The sequence below is a fragment of the Pleurodeles waltl genome, chromosome 3_2 (assembly GCF_031143425.1).
Source record: "Pleurodeles waltl isolate 20211129_DDA chromosome 3_2, aPleWal1.hap1.20221129, whole genome shotgun sequence".
In the NCBI taxonomy this organism is placed as follows: domain Eukaryota; kingdom Metazoa; phylum Chordata; class Amphibia; order Caudata; family Salamandridae; genus Pleurodeles; species Pleurodeles waltl.
This window is the reverse complement of record NC_090441.1, coordinates 54,544,641-54,563,287: the sequence shown is the minus strand read 5'-3', so window position 1 is coordinate 54,563,287 and position 18,647 is coordinate 54,544,641. Positions and strand designations below refer to the sequence as shown.

Genomic DNA, 18,647 nt, shown 5'->3' with positions numbered 1-18,647 from the left:
CCTTGTTCTGATTAAAGGAGGATTTGGACCCACCACCCCCACCAGAGTGTTTTTGTGGGCCTGATGAAGACTCATTTTTAGATTTGTCCCCACCCTTGTCTGAAGACTTACCATCCTTCTTTTTGTTGCCATCTTTGTCACCCCCTGTATGAACTTTTCTGTTCACTCTTGTTCTGACCCATTTGACTGCCTTCTTGCCCAATTCTTGGGGAGAGGTCAGATCAGAGTCCACCAAGTACTGGTGCAACAAATCAGACACACAATTATTAAGAATATGCTCTCTCAGGATTAGGTTATACAGGCTGTCATAATCAGTAACTTTACTGCCATGTAACCACCCCTCCAAGGCCTTCACTGAATGGTCATTGAAATCAACCCAGTCTTGTGAAGACTCCTTTTTGGTCTCTCTGAACTTTATCCTGTACTGTTCAGTGGTTAAGCCATAACCATCCAGGAGTGCATTCTTAAGAACTTGGAAATTATTAGCATCATTTTCTTTCACAGTAAGGAGCCTATCCCTACCTTTTCCACTAAATGATAGCCATAGGATAGCAGCCCACTGCCTTTGAGGGACATCCTGTACAACACAGGCCCTCTCAAGTGCAGCAAACCACTTGTTAATGTCATCCCCCTCCTTATAAGGGGGAACTATCTTGTGCAGATTCCTGGAATCATGCTCTTTTGCAGGATGACTATGGGGAATACTGCTGCTGCCACCATGGGTATCTAAACCCAACTTCTGTCTTTCCTTCTCTAATTCAAAAGACTGTCTATCCAAATCCAGCTGTTGCTTTTTAAGCTTCAGTCTGGTTTGTTCCACCCTCAACTTATTGAGTTCCCTCTCTAACATTCTGTCATCAGGGTTGGTGGGAGGGACATTCCTAGAAACAGAGCTATGATGGGAATGAACAGAAGGAGACCTGTCCCTTACAGAAGCCACCCTAACAGCTTGGTTAACAGAAACATTACTACCAGTATGGTGAGAATAAATGCTTTTGCTATGATGTGAGACAACACTATTTATATGGTGTGGCTCATCATCATTACCAACTATGCTAGACTGTCTAGTAATGGGCAGGCTAGGAAGTTTCTTTCCTGAATCTTTTCCTGGGGGAGTCCCTGAATCAGACTGAGAACTATTAGGTACTTTTTCAACAGATGAGGCACCTATGGCCTTATCCTGTTCTCTAAGCATGTTAAGTAACAGTTCCAAGGAAGGATTCTTCCCTGCACTCAAACCTCTCTCTATACAGAGACTCCTTGCTCTTTTCCAGCTAAGGTTGTCATATGCAAGTTTGGACAGATCAACATTTTGGCCTGTGCCAGACATTTTTAGAGAGAGTTAAAGTGATAGAAAAAGAGAAAAAAGTTTTCAGAACTTTTTGGAAAGACAGAAAAAACTTTTTAAACTTTTAAGAACTTTTTGAAAGTTTAGAAGTACTTTTCAGCACTTAGAAAAGAGTGAAAAGAGGAAATGCAAAACTTTTTGGCTATGTGTATATACACTGACCTTGTTTTGTATATTTTTCTCTTATGAAAAGTACAATGACAAGAGTGGTAAGCAGTCTCAAGCACTTATCCCACCACTGCACAACCAATGTAGGAGGCTGGACTGGCTTGTAGTGAGTACCAAGGGGTACTTGCACCTTGCACCAGGCCCAGTTATCCCTTATTAGTGTATAGGGTGTCTAGCAGCTTAGGCTGATAGATAATGGTAGCTTAGCAGAGCAGCTTAGGCTGAACTAGGAGACGTGTGAAGCTACTACAGTACCACTTAGTGTCATATGCACAATATCATAAGAAAACACAATACACAGTTATACTAAAAATAAAAGTACTTTATTTTTATGACAATATGCCAAAGTATCTTAGAGTGTACCCTCAGTGAGAGGATAGGAAATATACACAAGATATATATACACAATAGCAAAAATATGCAGTATAGTCTTAGAAAACAGTGCAAACAATGTATAGTTACAATAGGATGCAATGGGGAAACATAGGGATAGGGGCAACACAAACCATATACTCTAAAAGTGGAATGCGAACCACGAATGGACCCCAAACCTATGTGACCTTGTAGAGGGTCGCTGGGACTATTAGAAAATAGTGAGAGTTAGAAAAATAACCCTCCCCACGACCCTGAAAAGTGAGTGCAAAGTGCACTAAAGTTCCCCTAAGGACAAAGAAGTCGTGTTAGAGGAATAATGCAGGAAAGACACAAACCAGCAATGCAACAACTGTGGATTTCCAATCTAGGGTACCTGTGGAACAAGGGGACCAAGTCCAAAAGTCACAAGCAAGTCGGAGATGGGCAGATGCCCAGGAAATGCCAGCTGCGGGTGCAAAGAAGCTTCTACTGGACAGAAGAAGCTGAGGTTTCTGCAGGAACGAAAAGGGCTAGAGACTTCCCCTTTGGTGGACGGATCCCTCTCGCCTTGGAGAGTCGTGCAGAAGTGTTTTCCCGCCGGAAGGACGCCAACAAGCCTTGCTAGTCGCAAATCGTGCATTTGGCATTTTTGGACGCTGCTGGGGCCCAGGAGGGACCAGGAGGTCGCAAATTGGACCTGAAGAGAGAGGGGACGTCGAGCAAGACAAAGAGCCCTCACTGAAGCAGGTAGCACCCGGAGAAGTGCCAGAAACAGGCACTACGAGGATGCGTGAAACGGTGCTTGCCGAAGTTGCACAAAGGAGTCCCACGTCGCCGGAGACCAACTTAGAAAGTCGTGCAATGCAGGTTAGAGTGCCGTGGACCCAGGCTTGGCTGTGCACAAAGGATTTCCGCCGGAAGTGCACAGGGGCCAGAGTAGCTGCAAAGTCGCGGTTCCCAGCAATGCAGCCCAGCGAGGTGAGGCAAGGACTTACCTCCACCAAACTTGGACTGAAGAGTCACTGGACTGTGGGGGTCACTTGGACAGAGTCGCTGGATTCGAGGGACCTCGCTCGTCGTGCTGAGAGGAGACCCAAGGGACCGGTAATGCAGCTTTTTGGTGCCTGCGGTTGCAGGGGGAAGATTCCGTCGACCCACGGGAGATTTCTTCGGAGCTTCTGGTGCAGAGAGGAGGCAGGCTACCCCCACAGCATGCACAAGCAGGAAAACAGTCGAGAAGGCGGCAGGATCAGCGTTACAGAGTTGCAGTAGTCGTCTTTGCTACTATGTTGCAGGTTTGCAGGCTTCCAGCGCGGTCAGCAGTCGATTCCTTATCAGAAGGTGAAGAGGGAGATGCAGAGGAACTCGGATGAGCTCTTGCATTCGTTATCTGAAGTTTCCCCAGAGACAGAGACCCTAAATAGCCAGAAAAGAGGGTTTGGCTACCTAGGAGAGAGGATAGGCTACTAACACCTGAAGGAGCCTATCAGCAGGAGTCTCTGACGTCACCTGGTGGCACTGGCCACTCAGAGCAGTCCAGTGTGCCAGCAGCACCTCTGTTTCCAAGATGGCAGAGGTCTGGAGCACACTGGAGGAGCTCTGGACACCTCCCAGGGGAGGTGCAGGTCAGGGGAGTGGTCACTCCCCTTTCCTTTGTCCAGTTTCGCGCCAGAGCAGGGGCTAAGGGGTCCCTGAACCGGTGTAGACTGGCTTATGCAGAATTGGGCACCTCTGTGCCCAACAAAGCATTTCCAGAGGCTGGGGGAGGCTACTCCTCCCCTGCCTTCACACCATTTTCCAAAGGGAGAGGGTGTCACACCCTCTCTCAGAGGAAGTTCTTTGTTCTGCCATCCTGGGCCAGGCCTGGCTGGACCCCAGGAGGGCAGCTGCCTGTCTGAGGGGTTGGCAGCAGCAGCAGCTGCAGTGAAACCCCAGGAAGGGCAGTTTGGCAGTACCAGGGTCTGTGCTACAGACCACTGGGATCATGGGATTGTGCCAACCATGCCAGGATGGCATAGAGGGGGCAATTCCATGATCATAGACATGTTACATGGCCATATTCGGAGTTACCATTGTGAAGCTACATATAGGTAGTGACCTATATGTAGTGCACGCGTGTAATGGTGTCCCCGCACTCACAAAGTTCAGGGAATTGGCTCTGAACAATGTGGGGGCACCTTGGCTAGTGCCAGGGTGCCCACACACTAAGTAACTTTGCACCTAACCTTTACCAGGTAAAGGTTAGGGTAGGAAGTTGGCTCTGTATGTGCTATTTCAAAGTAAGGAATAGCATGCACAGAGTCCAAGGGTTCCCCTTAGAGGTAAAATAGTGGTAAAAAGAGATAATACTAATGCTCTATTTTGTGGTAGTGTGGTCGAGCAGTAGGCTTATCCAAGGAGTAGTGTTAAGCATTTGTTGTACATACACATAGACAATAAATGAGGTACACACACTCAGAGACAAATCCAGCCAATAGGTTTTGTTATAGAAAAATATCTTTTCTTAGTTTATTTTAAGAACCACAGGTTCAAATTTAACATGTAATATCTTGTTTGAAAGGTATTGCAGGTAAGTACATTAGGAACTTTGAATCATTTCAATTGCATGTATACTTTTCAAGTTATTGACAAATAGCTACTTTAAAAGTGGACACAGTGCAATTTTCACAGTTCCTGTGGGAGGTAAGTTTTTGTTAGTTTTACCAGGTAAGTAAGACACTTACAGGGTTCAGTTCTTGGTCCAAGGTAGCCCACCGTTGGGGGTTCAGAGCAACCCCAAAGTCACCACACCAGCAGCTCAGGGCCGGTCAGGTGCAGAGTTCAAAGTGGTGCCCCAAACGCATAGGCTAGAATGGAGAGAAGGGGGTGCCCCGGTTCCGGTCTGCTTGCAGGTAAGTACCCGCGTCTTCGGAGGGCAGACCAGGGGGGTTTTGTAGGGCACCGGGGGACACACAAGCCCACACAGAAATTTCACCCTCAGCAGCGCGGGGGCGGCCGGGTGCAGTGTAGAAACAAGCGTCGGGTTCGCAATGTTAGTCTATGAGAGATCAACGGATCTCTTCAGCGCTGCAGGTAGGCAAGGGGGGGCTTCCTCGGGGAAACCTCCACTTGGCCAAGGGAGAGGGACTCCTGGGGGTCACTTCTCCAGTGAAAGTCCGGTCCTTCAGGTCCTGGGGGCTGCGGGTGCAGGGTCTTTTCCAGGCGTCGGGACTTAGGCTTCAGAGAGTCGCGGTCAGGGGAAGCCTCGGGATTCCCTCTGCAGGCGGCGCTGTGGGGGCTCAGGGGGGACAGGTTTTGGTACTCACAGTCGGAGAGTAGTCCGGGGGTCCTCCCTGAGGTGTTGGTTCTCCACCAGCCGAGTCGGGGTCGCCGGGTGCAGTGTTGCAAGTCTCACGCTTCTTGCGGGGAGATTGCAGGGTCTTTAAAGCTGCTCCTTGAAACAAAGTTGCAGTCTTTTTGGAGCAGGTCCGCTGTCCTCGGGAGTTTCTTGTCTTTTTCAAAGCAGGGCAGTCCTCAGAGGATTCAGAGGTCGCTGGTCCCTTGGAAGGCGTCGCTGGAGCAGAGTTCTTTGGAAGGCAGGAGACAGGCCGGTGAGTTTCTGGAGCCAAGGCAGTTGTCGTCTTCTGGTCTTCCTCTGCAGGGGTTTTCAGCTAGGCAGTCCTTCTTCTTGTAGGTTGCAGGAATCTAATTTTCTAGGGTTCAGGGTAGCCCTTAAATACTAAATTTAAGGGCGTGTTTAGGTCTGGGGGGTTAGTAGCCAATGGCTACTAGCCCTGAGGGTGGGTACACCCTCTTTGTGCCTCCTCCCAAGGGGAGGGGGTCACAATCCTAACCCTATTGGGGGAATCCTCCATCTGCAAGATGGAGGATTTCTAAAAGTTAGAGTCACCTCAGCTCAGGACACCTTAGGGGCTGTCCTGACTGGCCAGTGACTCCTCCTTGTTATTCTCATTATTTTCTCCGGCCTTGCCGCCAAAAGTGGGGGCCGGGCCGGAGGGGGCGGGCAACTCCACTAGCTGGAGTGTCCTGCGGTGCTGTGACAAAGGGGTGAGCCTTTGAGGCTCACCGCCAGGTGTTACAGCTCCTGCCTGGGGGAGGTGTTAGCATCTCCACCCAGTGCAGGCTTTGTTACTGGCCTCAGAGTGACAAAGGCACTCTCCCCATGGGGCCAGCAACATGTCTCTAGTGTGGCAGGCTGCTGGAACTAGTCAGCCTACACAGATAGTCGGTTAAGTTTCAGGGGGCACCTCTAAGGTGCCCTCTGGGGTGTATTTTGCAATAAAATGTACATTGGCATTAGTGTGCATTTATTGTGCTGAGAAGTTTGATACCAAACTTCCCAGTTTTCAGTGTAGCCATTATGGTGCTGTGGAGTTCGTGTTTGACAGACTCCCAGACCATATACTCTTATGGCTACCCTGCACTTACAATGTCTAAGGTTTTGTTTAGACACTGTAGGGGTACCATGCTCATGCACTGGTACCCTCACCTATGGTATAGTGCACCCTGCCTTAGGGCTGTAAGGCCTGCTAGAGGGGTGTCTTACCTATACTGCATAGGCAGTGAGAGGCTGGCATGGCACCCTGAGGGGAGTGCCATGTCGACTTACTCGTTTTGTCCTCACTAGCACACACAAGCTGGCAAGCAGTGTGTCTGTGCTGAGTGAGAGGTCTCCAGGGTGGCATAAGACATGCTGCAGCCCTTAGAGACCTTCCTTGGCATCAGGGCCCTTGGTACTAGAAGTACCAGTTACAAGGGACTTATCTGGATGCCAGGGTCTGCCAATTGTGGATACAAAAGTACAGGTTAGGGAAAGAACACTGGTGCTGGGGCCTGGTTAGCAGGCCTCAGCACACTTTCAATTGTAAACATAGCATCAGCAAAGGCAAAAAGTCAGGGGGCAACCATGCCAAGGAGGCATTTCCTTACAGTTAGACATATAGGTGACGTATAAGGTACTTAAGTGCAGTGTAAAATGGCTGTGAAATAACGTGGACGTTATTTCACTCAGGCTGCAGTGGCAGGCCTGTGTAAGAATTGTCAGAGCTCCCTATGGGTGGCAAAAGAAATGCTGCAGCCCATAGGGATCTCCTGGAACCCCAATACCCTGGGTACCTCAGTACCATATACTAGGGAATTATAAGGGTGTTCCAGTAAGCCAATGTAAATTGGTAAAAATGGTCACTAGCCTGTTAGTGACAATTTGGAAAGAAATGAGAGAGCATAACCACTGAGGTTCTGATTAGCAGAGCCTCAGTGAGACAGTTAGTCACTACACAGGTAACACATTCAGGCACACTTATGAGCACTGGGGCCCTGGGTTACCAGGGTCCCAGTGACACATACAACTAAAACAACATATATACAGTGAAAAATGGGGGTAACATGCCAGGCAAGATGGTACTTTCCTACAATCGCCCAATGCCATATTTTTTGTGTTAGGAGACACAACTGTGTTGAGTGTGTTCCTCCCTGTTTGTTTAGGTAATACATTGTTGTCATGTTGTCTGTTTTGACAAGAGTGTATTTGTGGGTTAATATGGGTTGAAATGCTTTCAGAGCTAGAAACACCGCTAACAGTTCTAAGTGGTTTATATGAAACTGTTTTTGCTGAATGTTCCATTGTCCTTGGATGCTGTGCTGATTGAGGTGTGCTCCCCACCCTGTCATGGATGCATCTGTTGTTATTACGCATTGTGGCACTGGGTCTTGAAAAGGCCGCCCTTGGTTTAAATTTATACTGTTCCACCATTGAAGCGAGATGTATGTTTGGCGGTCTATCAACACCAGATCTAGAAGTTGACCCTGTGCTTGTGACCACTGTGATGCTAGGCACTGTTGTAAGGGCCGCATGTGCAACCTTGCGTTTGGGACAATGGCTATGCATGAGGACATCATGCCTAGGAGTTTCATTACTAATTTGACCTGTATCTTCTGGTTTGGATACATGGCTTGTATTACATTTTGGAATGTTTGGACCCTTTGTGGACTTGGAGTGGCAATCCCTTTTACTGTGTTGATTGTTGCTCCTAGGTATTGCTGTGTTTGACACGGCAGAAGGTGTGACTGAGTAATTGATTGAGAAACCTAGTTTGTGTAGGGTTTCTATGACGTAATTTGTGTGTCGTGAACACTGTTTTTGCGTGTTGGTTTTGATTAACCAATCGTCTAGGTACGGGAACACATGTATTTGCTGCCTTCTGATATGTGCAGCTACTACTGCTAGACATTTTGTAAAAACTCTTGGCGCAGTTGTTATTCCGAATGGCAACACTTTGAATTGGTAATGTATCCCTTGGAATACAAACCTTAGGTACTTTCTGTGTGAAGGATGTATTGGTATATGGAAATATGCATCCTTTAGATCCAGTGTTGACATGTAGTCTTGTTGTTTGAGCAGTGGGATTACTTCTTGTAATGTAACCATGTTAAAGTGGTCTGATTTGATGTATGTATTTAATATTCTGAGATCTAGTATAGGTCTTAGAGTTTTGTCTTTTTTGGGTATTAGAAAGTACAATGAGTAAACTCCTGTGTTTAGTTCTTGTTTTGGTACTAATTCTATTGCCTCTTTTTGGAGCAATGCTTGAACTTCTAATCCTAGAAGATTTATATGTTGTTTCGACATACTGTGTGTTTTCGGTGGGACTGTTGGAGGGAATTCTCGAAATTCTATGCAATAACCATACTGGATAATTGCTAGTACCCAAGTATCTGTTGTTATCTCCTCCCAATGTTTGTAAAATTGGCTTAATCTTCCCCCCACAGGTGTTATGTGATGGGGATGGGTGACTTGTGAGTCACTGCTTATTTTGAGGACTTTTGGGGCTTTGGAATTTTCCTCTACCTCTTTGGAATTGTCCCCCTCTATATTGCCCCCGAAAACTTCCCCGCTGATATTGGCTTTGGTAAGTGGGCCTTGTTTGTGATGTTGTGGTTTCTGTTGGTTGTCCTCGAAACCCTCCCCTAAAAGGTGTTTTGCGAAAGGTGCCTCTGCTCTGCGGGGAGTAGAGTGCGCCCATGGCTTTTGCCGTATCAGTGTCCTTCTTGAGTTTCTCAATAGCAGTGTCGACTTCCGGCCCAAACAACTGCTGTTCATTAAATGGCATATTTAGCACGGCTTGTTGAATTTCTGGCTTGAAACCTGACGTGCGGAGCCATGCGTGCCTTCTTATTGTTATTGCAGTATTTACTGTCCTTGCAGCCGTATCTGCTGCATCCATTGAAGACCGTATCTGATTATTAGAGATTCTTTGTCCTTCTTCCACCACTTGTTGTGCTCTTTTTTGGAACTCCTTGGGTAAGTGTTCTATCAAATGTTGCATCTCATCCCAGTGCGCTCTGTCATATCTTGCTAAAAGCGCTTGTGAATTGGCAATGCGCCATTGGTTTGCTGCTTGTGCTGCAACCCTTTTGCCCGCAGCATCAAATTTGCGACTCTCTTTGTCTGGAGGTGGTGCGTCTCCCAAGGTATGAGAGTTTGCCCTCTTACGAGCTGCCCCGACAACTACTGATTCTGGAGTTAACTGCGTTGTAATATAAACAGGATCTGTTGGCGGTGGCTTGTATTTTTTCTCCACTCTTGGAGTTATGGCTCGGCCTTTAACAGGATCTTGAAAGATTTGTTTTGAATGTTTTAGCATTCCTGGGAGCATAGGTAGTCTTTGATACTGGCTATGAGTGGAGGTTAGCGTGTTAAACAAGAAGTCATCCTCAATTGGTTCTGAATGCAAGGTGACGTTATGGAGAGCAGCTGCCCTTGCGATCACCTGTGTGTAAGATGTACTGTCCTCAGGAGGGGATGGCCTGGTAGGGTACGAGTCTGGGCTGTTGTCCGATACTGGAGCATCGTAAAGGTCCCATGCATCGGGATCATCTTGACTCATGGCAGTATGAGTCGGGGAGTGCATCAGTGAAGGAGTTGCTACTGGTGATGTGTGCACTGATGGTGGTGGAGAAGGTGGTGGAGTTGTTTTCTTTGCCACCTTTGCCTGTGGCTCCTTGTCCTTTTCGTGAAAGGCAAGTTTTCTTTTTATCTTAATTGGAGGAAGAGTGGTTATCTTCCCTGTGTCTTGATGAATGTGGAGCCTCCTTTGAGTATAGTCTGGCTCTACAGCTTGAAGTTCCTCTCCAAATCCATGTTTTTTCATTTGGGAGGCCAATCCTTGTTCCTCTGTATAGGAACCTGTTTTCGGCTCCGAGGCTGGATGTTTCGGAACCGAGACTTTTTCGGAGGTATTTTTAGGTTCCAAAGAAACCTTTGTAATTTTCGGCGTGGTGGTGTCTCGATGCCGAATTTGTTCGGTGCCGCTGTGACGGTGCCGAAATTTCTCAGAGCCGATGTCTCGGGTCCGAGGTTGCTGTGTGGCGGTATCTCGACCGGAGTCGGATGACTTCGACACCAGCGTGCCCTTTTTCGGTGCCTTGGCTCGGTCACCGCTTGTTTGGGTTAAGCCATGGCCTGTTGGCGGTGGCGTCCCCTGGGCTTTTGTTGACTTCTCGTGAGTCTTATGTTTCGACGTCTTACTCACGGTTTTCGGCGTTTCTTCGGCCTCGAGCTCTTCCGAGTCCGACTCTTGGATAGAGAAAGCTTCCTCTTCTTCCTCGAAACGCTCTTGTTCTGTCGGCGTCGACGCCATCTGCAGTCTTCTGCCTCTTCGGACTCTTAACGTCTTTCTGGACCGAAACGCTCGACAGGCCTCACAAGTATCTTCCTTGTGCTCTGGGGACAAGCACAAGTTACAGACCAGATGCTGATCCGTATACGGATACTTGTTATGGCATTTTGGACAGAAGCGGAATGGGGTCCGTTCCATCAGCCTTGAATTCACACGTGGCAGGGCCGACCAGGCCCCGACGGGGGATCGAAAAAACCCCGAAGGGCCACCGGAACTCTTCTAAATTCGGTGTCGATCTGTTGTAACTAACCCGATACCGAACGCAAACAATACCGACGTTTTTTCCGAGATTCTAACTAACTTTCCGACCCGAAACACGGAGCGAAAAGGAACACGTCCGAACCCGATGGCGGAAAAAAAACAATCCAAGATGGAGTCGACGCCCATGCGCAATGGAGTCGAAATGGGAGGAGTCCCTCGGTCTCGTGACTCGAAAAGACTTCTTCGAAGAAAAACAACTTGTAACACTCCGAGCCCAACACCAGATGGCGGGATGTGCACAGCATGTGTATCTGCAGCTACACATGCCATTGAACATATATATATATATATATAACATATAATTTTAATATGTGCTCCGGGATCCCCACAAGTGGGCGGGAATATTCAGTGTTTAGGACTATGGATGAGGATCCCCTGCGAGAGATTAAATTATGCTTCTGTGGCCTGAAAGCTTTGCTGGGAGGATTCAAAAACTGCAAAATACATTTCCACACTATTAAGGTGAAAAAAGTCTATGACCTCATAAAAATGTGAAATCTACTTTAGAAGAGTTATACCTATGGGATTCAGAGCCAGACTAACAACTATTTGTGGAAGCTTTTCCCAAAACAGTGCCTAGTACTCTAGTTTTCCCCAAAGGGAAAAGTCTGAGTATTCCATTCACCAGAACATGACAGAATCTTAGCAATGAAGGTGCAAATGAAGGGTATCTGTAGAGATCAACTTGCCCTTGTAACTCCAGAAGCAGATGTTTCCAGTAGGCGGTGCCAGTTAGAGGTACTTCCCACTTCCTCCATGCCCTGAGGTATGTATTTATGGTGTTTGAAAGAAATTAATCTAATCTATAAAGGGCTGCAAAGCACTGGGTGTATGCAAAGGGGTGGAATACATTAGGAAACTGAGGATATAGATATATTTGAGAGACAAACAATCTGGGGGGGTTGAATCTAAATGGTACATCTCAGTGTTGTTGTAAATAGTCTGTGATACAATGGGCTTGCAAGCGGAGGCCTAGACTTGAGCTGAGATTGTATGTGTTGTTAGAAGGAGTGATTTCAGTTTTCTTCCTGATTCTATAATGAAAGGTTGGAAGGCGAGGGGCAGTGTTTTAGAGTCTAAGGGCATGCTTAAGTGGTTTTTCTTAGCCGAAGCAAAAGAAGAGTTTAAGCTTTTGGACAGGGCATTCCTTCCCTATGAGGGATCAACAACCTGAGATTACATTTGTATTGGACAGGTGGGATGTCATTTGGTCTGACATGGATTTGTTGATAAGGCAACAGGGCGAGAAATTTAAAAGGGAACCATGAATGTCCATAACAGTTGGGATAATGTGCTTATACTTTGTTGTCCTGCTAAAGCATTCACCATTTCAGTAAGCTTCAAATGTTCTGTAATAAACAACCCTCCCTCTCTTAACAGAGAATTGCTGCTTCAATTACCACTGTAGAAAACCAACTGCTCTTCTATGTGTGATTTACAAAATTTGTCAAATACTTAAACCCCATCCAACATTTAAGCAAAAGACACTCAATCTGCCTCCAATCCAATAATACAATTGGTGGTAAACATGTCTTGAGGTTTTTTTGTTTTTGTTTTTTCTTTAAACGCTTATGAGTGAGAAAAAGTTGTTACTGAGGTTTGAATGATAATCTCAATGCTACGTCCCCATCTTCCTCTAAATGACTGGCCTAAAACTTTGCAAACGGAAACAGTTTGGACCTAGGTGCAGTTGCAGTGTGGTCTTGAGGAGCAAAAGCTAAAATCTTTCGATAACTGCCTTGGTATGTATCACACCAACAAGTGAGGTACATTTCTTTGACTTAGTAGTTTTGCCTCTATTCCTCAAAGGGACTCAAGCCACATCTCCACCAAATTGCCAGAATGGGGCAACTTAAAATATCAAGATAATATTACATTAATTGATATTTCCTGACAACCGATCCCTTAAAATCCCCCCGAGGGAACTACTGAACTTCCTTCCTTCTATCGGTCAACAACTAATTAATAATGACAAATGACTGATGATTTGATTTGGATGGGTGGTTCATTAAACATTTCTTCAAAAGCACAATTAGTACTCTAGGGTGTAATTTGTCATTTAGAACATGAGTGTTTAGTGTATATCCAAAAGGGTCAGATCCTTATGGATTTTCAGTAGATACCAATATTATTTTTGACAGCCAATGAATCTAAGTAGAAATCAATTGCATAGAGGCTAGCCTGAGAATGTGGCATGGATCAGTCCTCATGGACCATAACCTTCTTACTCAGATCTGATGAGCCAACTTTTGGACTTACATTCTGAATAATGACCAAATATTTTTTATCTAAATACTGCCCTGATGCAACTGGCATACTTACTTGATTTGCCTTTGAGGTGATACAATCTGCCCTATTATTAGCACGATCTCAATGAACACTCAAAATACAGGTGTGGCACATGGACACTTTTTAATAGGTGAGAATACCTCCACATTAAAGAGGACTTCATGCAGCATCAGTTCCCACAAAATGATTTAGTCTACACTTGCTATCGGCCACAGTAGCTGCTGCTTGTTCTGCTCTTTGAACAGTTTTTGAATTGCATACTCTGCAACATAAAGAAACACACTAACAGTTGTCATAGATACTATACACTTGAGAAGGCAGAGAATACAACTAAAGGTAAACTGCAAGTGACTGTAGGAGAGGAAATAAAAAGAATAATGTTTCCCATTTGGGAAGACATAAGGGGCCACTGCCTGCTCTTTACAAGGCTACTCAACAGAGTTCCTAAGGAAGAAGCTATTGAACTTGACTGGCTTCCACTTTGGGAAAGGATTACTACCTCCTTTGAAGAGTTGCCAACTGGAGCTGTGGTCACAAGCCATTCATAAATCTCACTCCAAATTGCAATTAGAAGAACACGCCTTTTCATGCCGCCTCATAACAGTGATTCAGAATGGATTACAAAACCCATTCTGAGAGTCAGAAAGGGATTTCCGACTCAAATTAACCTAAGGAATGCCCTGCCAAAAATGGGAAAAGCCCAAGTATTAGTCACCACTGAGACATGTCATGATACATGTCAACACCATCCAGTGTAACACTAAGGAAAATGACTGTCAGATGTGACACTATGTCCCCAAGAAGTCCCCTGCTCCATAATATTTCAGAATGTGACACTAGGTATGAATTGTCCACTTGCAAATACAACCATAATATGTGTTCTATGTCACTAGATAGACAGCTCTAGTACATGTCCAGGACATTCTAGAACCAGGCTATAAGTAAGATGATAAGCTGTTACCTTTGAAGACTCTGCTGACACAGGTTTGCTGTGGCCATTACGATGACTGGGGTCAGATATTTTCACCTGTGATAAGCAGATGGGATTAGAATTCTATAAGCTAACATAACAAGAAATGAAAACTAATTCTTAGTACTTTTAAAAAACTGGTTGAGGTAGTCAATACTTGTGCACATATGCTACATTTGTCTCTTAAATGTCAATTATGTACAACGACTTCTCATAATGCAACACGTGGTATTAAGGAACATTTACAAGTATACTAAAAAACATTTCTTACAGAACAACGTTCTCATGGGATAGCGGTCCTCTAAATTACTTATGATGGCTTTTGGTTAAAATGCAAAAACGAGTGCTGTTCCTGTTCACTAAATGTTACAAACACCTCCAACAAATCCGTGTCCCTTTACTCAGTGAATGATCTACTTACATTAAATATACAACATGATAAAAGTGTAAACAGTATGCCCTTGCGACATAAATATCCATAAATGCCACTGACTACAAACAGCAAGGGAAGTGCCCCTTGAATATTAGCACAATGTTGGTGCAAAAAAGTAAGAAATTATCAAGTAAATTAAATATTAAGGGATTAGATGAATCTCCTGCTCATGGAGGGACAGAGGCAGTTGACGACCCTCACTAGCCTGGCATTTACCTAACAATTGTACACAGAGTCAGCATATAATGTAAGGTACCACTCAATATTGGCCCCAAACAAGAAATCACAACTTATGGCCACATGAACGTTTGGGCAGTTGATATGTATACTTGCAGTGCTACTGTAGGAAGCTGGCTCTGTAAATACTATATGAAAATTAGATACAGTGTGCGAAGAGAGCAGGGGTTCCCCAGAGGCTTGACAGAGGTAATGATAAATAATACTAATGCTCTATTTGTGGTAGTGTGGTCGAGAAGTTAGGCTTATCAGAGGGTAGTGCAAAGCATTTGTTGTACACACACAGACAATAGAAGAAGCAAACACTCAATGACTTAACTCCAGACCAATATTATTTTATATAGAAAAATATGTTTTGTTAATTTATTTCTAGAACCACAAGATTCAGTTTGCAGGTAAGTACATAACTTGAAAGGTACTTTGCATAGGTATATTCAGGACTTTGAATCAAATCGACAGTACATACAGTTTTCTTTAAAATGGCAAAAAGCTATTTTAAACGTAGATAGAGCATTTTTCAACAGTTTCTGGGGGTGAAAAATAAAGTACAGTTTTTGAGTAACAAACTTACAGGCTTAGTCTCTGGGGGAATAGGTAGCACACCGTTGGGGATTCAAGATAACGCCAAACACCCAGCACCAGCAATACTGGGCCAGTTAGGTCCAGAGGTCAAACAGGAGCCAAAATAACATGGGCCCCTATGGAGACAGGGAGTACTCTGGTTCCTGTCTGCTTGCAGGTAAGTACCCGTGTCGTCGGAGGGCAGAGCAGGGGGTTTAGAGGAGCACCGGAGAGGCCTCAAGTAGGCACCAATCCCACACCCTCAGCGGCAGAGGGGCGGCCAGGTGCAGGGTGCAAACAGGGCATCGGGTTTTCAATGAAACTCTATGAGGGGACCCCAGGGGTCACTTAGGCACTGCAGGCAGGGCACAGGGGGGCTCCTCCGACAAGCCACCGACTGGATAGGGAGAAGGGCCGACTGGATATGGAGGAGGGCCGCCTACTGGTCATTGCTGCACCAGTGGTCGGTTTCTCTAGAGTCTGGGGGCTGCGGGTGCAGTGCTTCTCCAGGAGTCGGATATCTTCATCCTGGGCCGTCACAATCAGGGGGTTCCTCGGGATTACCTCTGCAGGTGTCGACGTGAAGGGGTGTAGAGGTCAGCCCAGGGTGGACACTCAGTCGGAATCGCCAATGGCTACTGTCCCATAGGGTGGCTACACCCTTCTTGTGCTCCCTCCCTTTGGGATTGGGGGCACATTCCTAACCCTATTGGTCTCTATCCTCCAACCCAAGATGAAGGATTCTGCAGGGAGGGGGTTACCTAAGCTCTGGAAACCTTAGGGGTGGTCCTGGCTGGGAGTTCACTCCTCCCTGCTTTCCCTAATTTCCCACTGTAGTTGCTGCCAAAAAGTGGGGCTTTGTCTGGGGGGCGGGCAACTCCACTAGCTGGAGCGCCCTTGGGCACTGTAACCCGAGGCTGGAGCCTCCACCCTGGACAAGCTTTGTTTCTGACCACAGAGGGCACAAAGGCAGAAACTCGCCTGAAAGTAGCAGGCTGGCACAGACCGGTCACTCCTACACTAGCAGTTGGGCTAACATACAGGGGGCATCTCTAAGATGCCATGTGTGCATTTTTCGATAAATCCCACACTGGCATCAGTTTGAGTTTACTGTGCTGAGAAGTTTGATACCAAACATCCCAATATTAAGTGTAGCCATTATGGTGCTGTTGAGTTCATAATGACAGACTCCCAGACCATATACTCAATATGGCTACCCTGCACTTACAATGTCAAAGAATGGACTTAGACACTGTAGGGGCATATTGCTCATGTAGCTATTCCCTCACCTGTGGTGTAGTGCACCCTGCCTTAGGGATGTAAGGCCTTCTAGAGGGGTGACTTACCTATGCCACAGGGAGTGGTTTGTGAGCATGGGACCCTGAGAGGGGTGCCATGTTGACTTTGCCTTTTTCTCCCCAAAGCACACACAAGCTGCCAGGCAGTGTGCATGTGCTGAGTGAGCCCCCCACCCTAGGGTGTCATAATATGTGCTGCAACCCTTAGAAACCTTCGCTGGCCACAGGGCCCTTGGTACCAGGGGTACCTTTTACAAGGGACTTAACTGTGTCAGGGCTGTGCCAATTGTGGAAGCAAAGGTACAGGCATATAGACAACTTCAGGATACGAAATGTTACAAAAAAACTCACTTATAACCCAACATCTGAAATCCAACAAAGTTTGTCTGACCTCCTTGAGTATTGGCACTCTCGCCAAACCCTCTCAAGTAAAGAAAAAAGTGCCCTTTTTCTTCTGTTTCCCACCATTCCCACTTTATACCTTCTACCTAAAATACACAAAAAAGGTCACCCACCCAAGGGTAGACCGATTATATCAGGCATTAACTCAGTATGTTCTAAACTGGATACCCTAATTGATCAAGAATTGCAACCCTTTATGACTAATTTACCCTCATTTGTCAGAGACACTAAAGACATTTTACAGAAACTACAAAACATTGATTGGCGACCCGACTACTTTCTAGTCACCATTGACGTAGTCAGCCTCTACACATCTATCAAACATAGCGACGGCCTAGAAGCCGTTAGAAAATGTCTTTCAACTAAATCAGTGAAATATACGGTACGCAACTCAATGGTTTTGGAAATGTTGAAATTTTGCTTAGAAAATAATTATTTTCTTTTTGACTGACATTTCTATCTGCAACTCCAAGGGACAGCGATGGGGGCAAAATTTGCACCTCCGTATGCCTGCATCCTGATGGGTGCGGTTGAAAATTTCTAGCTTTGGAACGACAAAAATGAACAGCTCTCAACATATAATTTTTTGGGGACGCTATATTGACGACATTTTGTTAATTTGGCAAAGTCAGAAAAATATCCTCAACCAATTTGTACAGTCATTAGCACCCAACAGATGGGGAATTGACATCACCAATGAAATTTCTAACTCGGCAGTTGAATATCTCGACATCTTGATCTTTATAGAAAATGACAAATTACAGACTAGGTTTTTCGGGAAAACGACAGCGGCAAACTCAATTCTCCATGCTACAAGTTGTCATACTCCTAGTTCCATCCGGAACATCCCACAAGGCGAATATAGGAGAGCCAGATTGAATTGTACTAACATACTAGATTATGAAACTATCTCTACTCAAATGACCGAGAGACTCACAGCCAGGGGCTACAATCGGAAATTCCTGAATACAACAAAGGATAAATTAAGTGATATGGATCGTAACAAGATGCTTAACAAACCCCACCAGTCTAGAAAGAATTCAGTCATCCGTTTTATAACAGAGTTTCATAATGGCCACCATCTTATCTGGAAACATTTGCGAGAACACTGGTACCTTCTACAGAACAACTCATCTATTGACAAATACATAACCAACTATCCTCAAATAGGCTTCCGACAAATTATAGGCTAAGGGACAAATTATGTTCATGTTTCTTCCAAGCCAAGCCCTCCAGTACATTTCTACCTTCGAAACCAAAAGGCTTTTATACTTGCAGCAAATGTTCTATTTGCAAATTAGGTCTCTCAAAATCAAAAATGATTACAATTAACGACCAAAGTCACCATATCCATGACTTCATTATCTGTGAAAGTATCAATGTTGTGTAGTAGTATGGTGTCCCTGTCATCAAGCCTACATTGGCAGTACCACTCGCTCACTTAAAATTAGGATCCAAGAACATTACCGTAACATTCAGAAATCGGATGCCAGGGCACCACTTGTAGAACACTTTAATGAATCTCATCCCCATGAACGCACTTTTACTTTCTGTGGCCTTCGACGTATTATATCATCTCCTAGGGGTGGTAATTTATCGTTGCGTCTGCATCAGGAGGAAAGTCGTCTGATAATTCTATACGATACAG

At 45.5% G+C, this 18,647-nt stretch overlaps 1 protein-coding gene across 3 annotated transcripts in view; it reads right to left on the bottom strand.

The window, feature by feature from the left end:
* The window catches only part of LIG3 (DNA ligase 3), a 424,911-nt gene that overhangs the window by 95,228 nt on the left and 311,036 nt on the right, over positions 1 to 18,647 (bottom strand). For 2 of the 3 annotated variants that reach the window (XM_069226761.1, XM_069226763.1), the window contains exon 20: positions 14,060 to 14,125. The exons of the other annotated variant lie outside the window; for it this stretch is intronic. In XM_069226761.1, the coding sequence (XP_069082862.1) occupies positions 14,060 to 14,125 (66 nt within the window). The remainder of the gene's footprint in view (positions 1 to 14,059; positions 14,126 to 18,647) is intronic. 3 annotated transcript variants of the gene reach the window in all.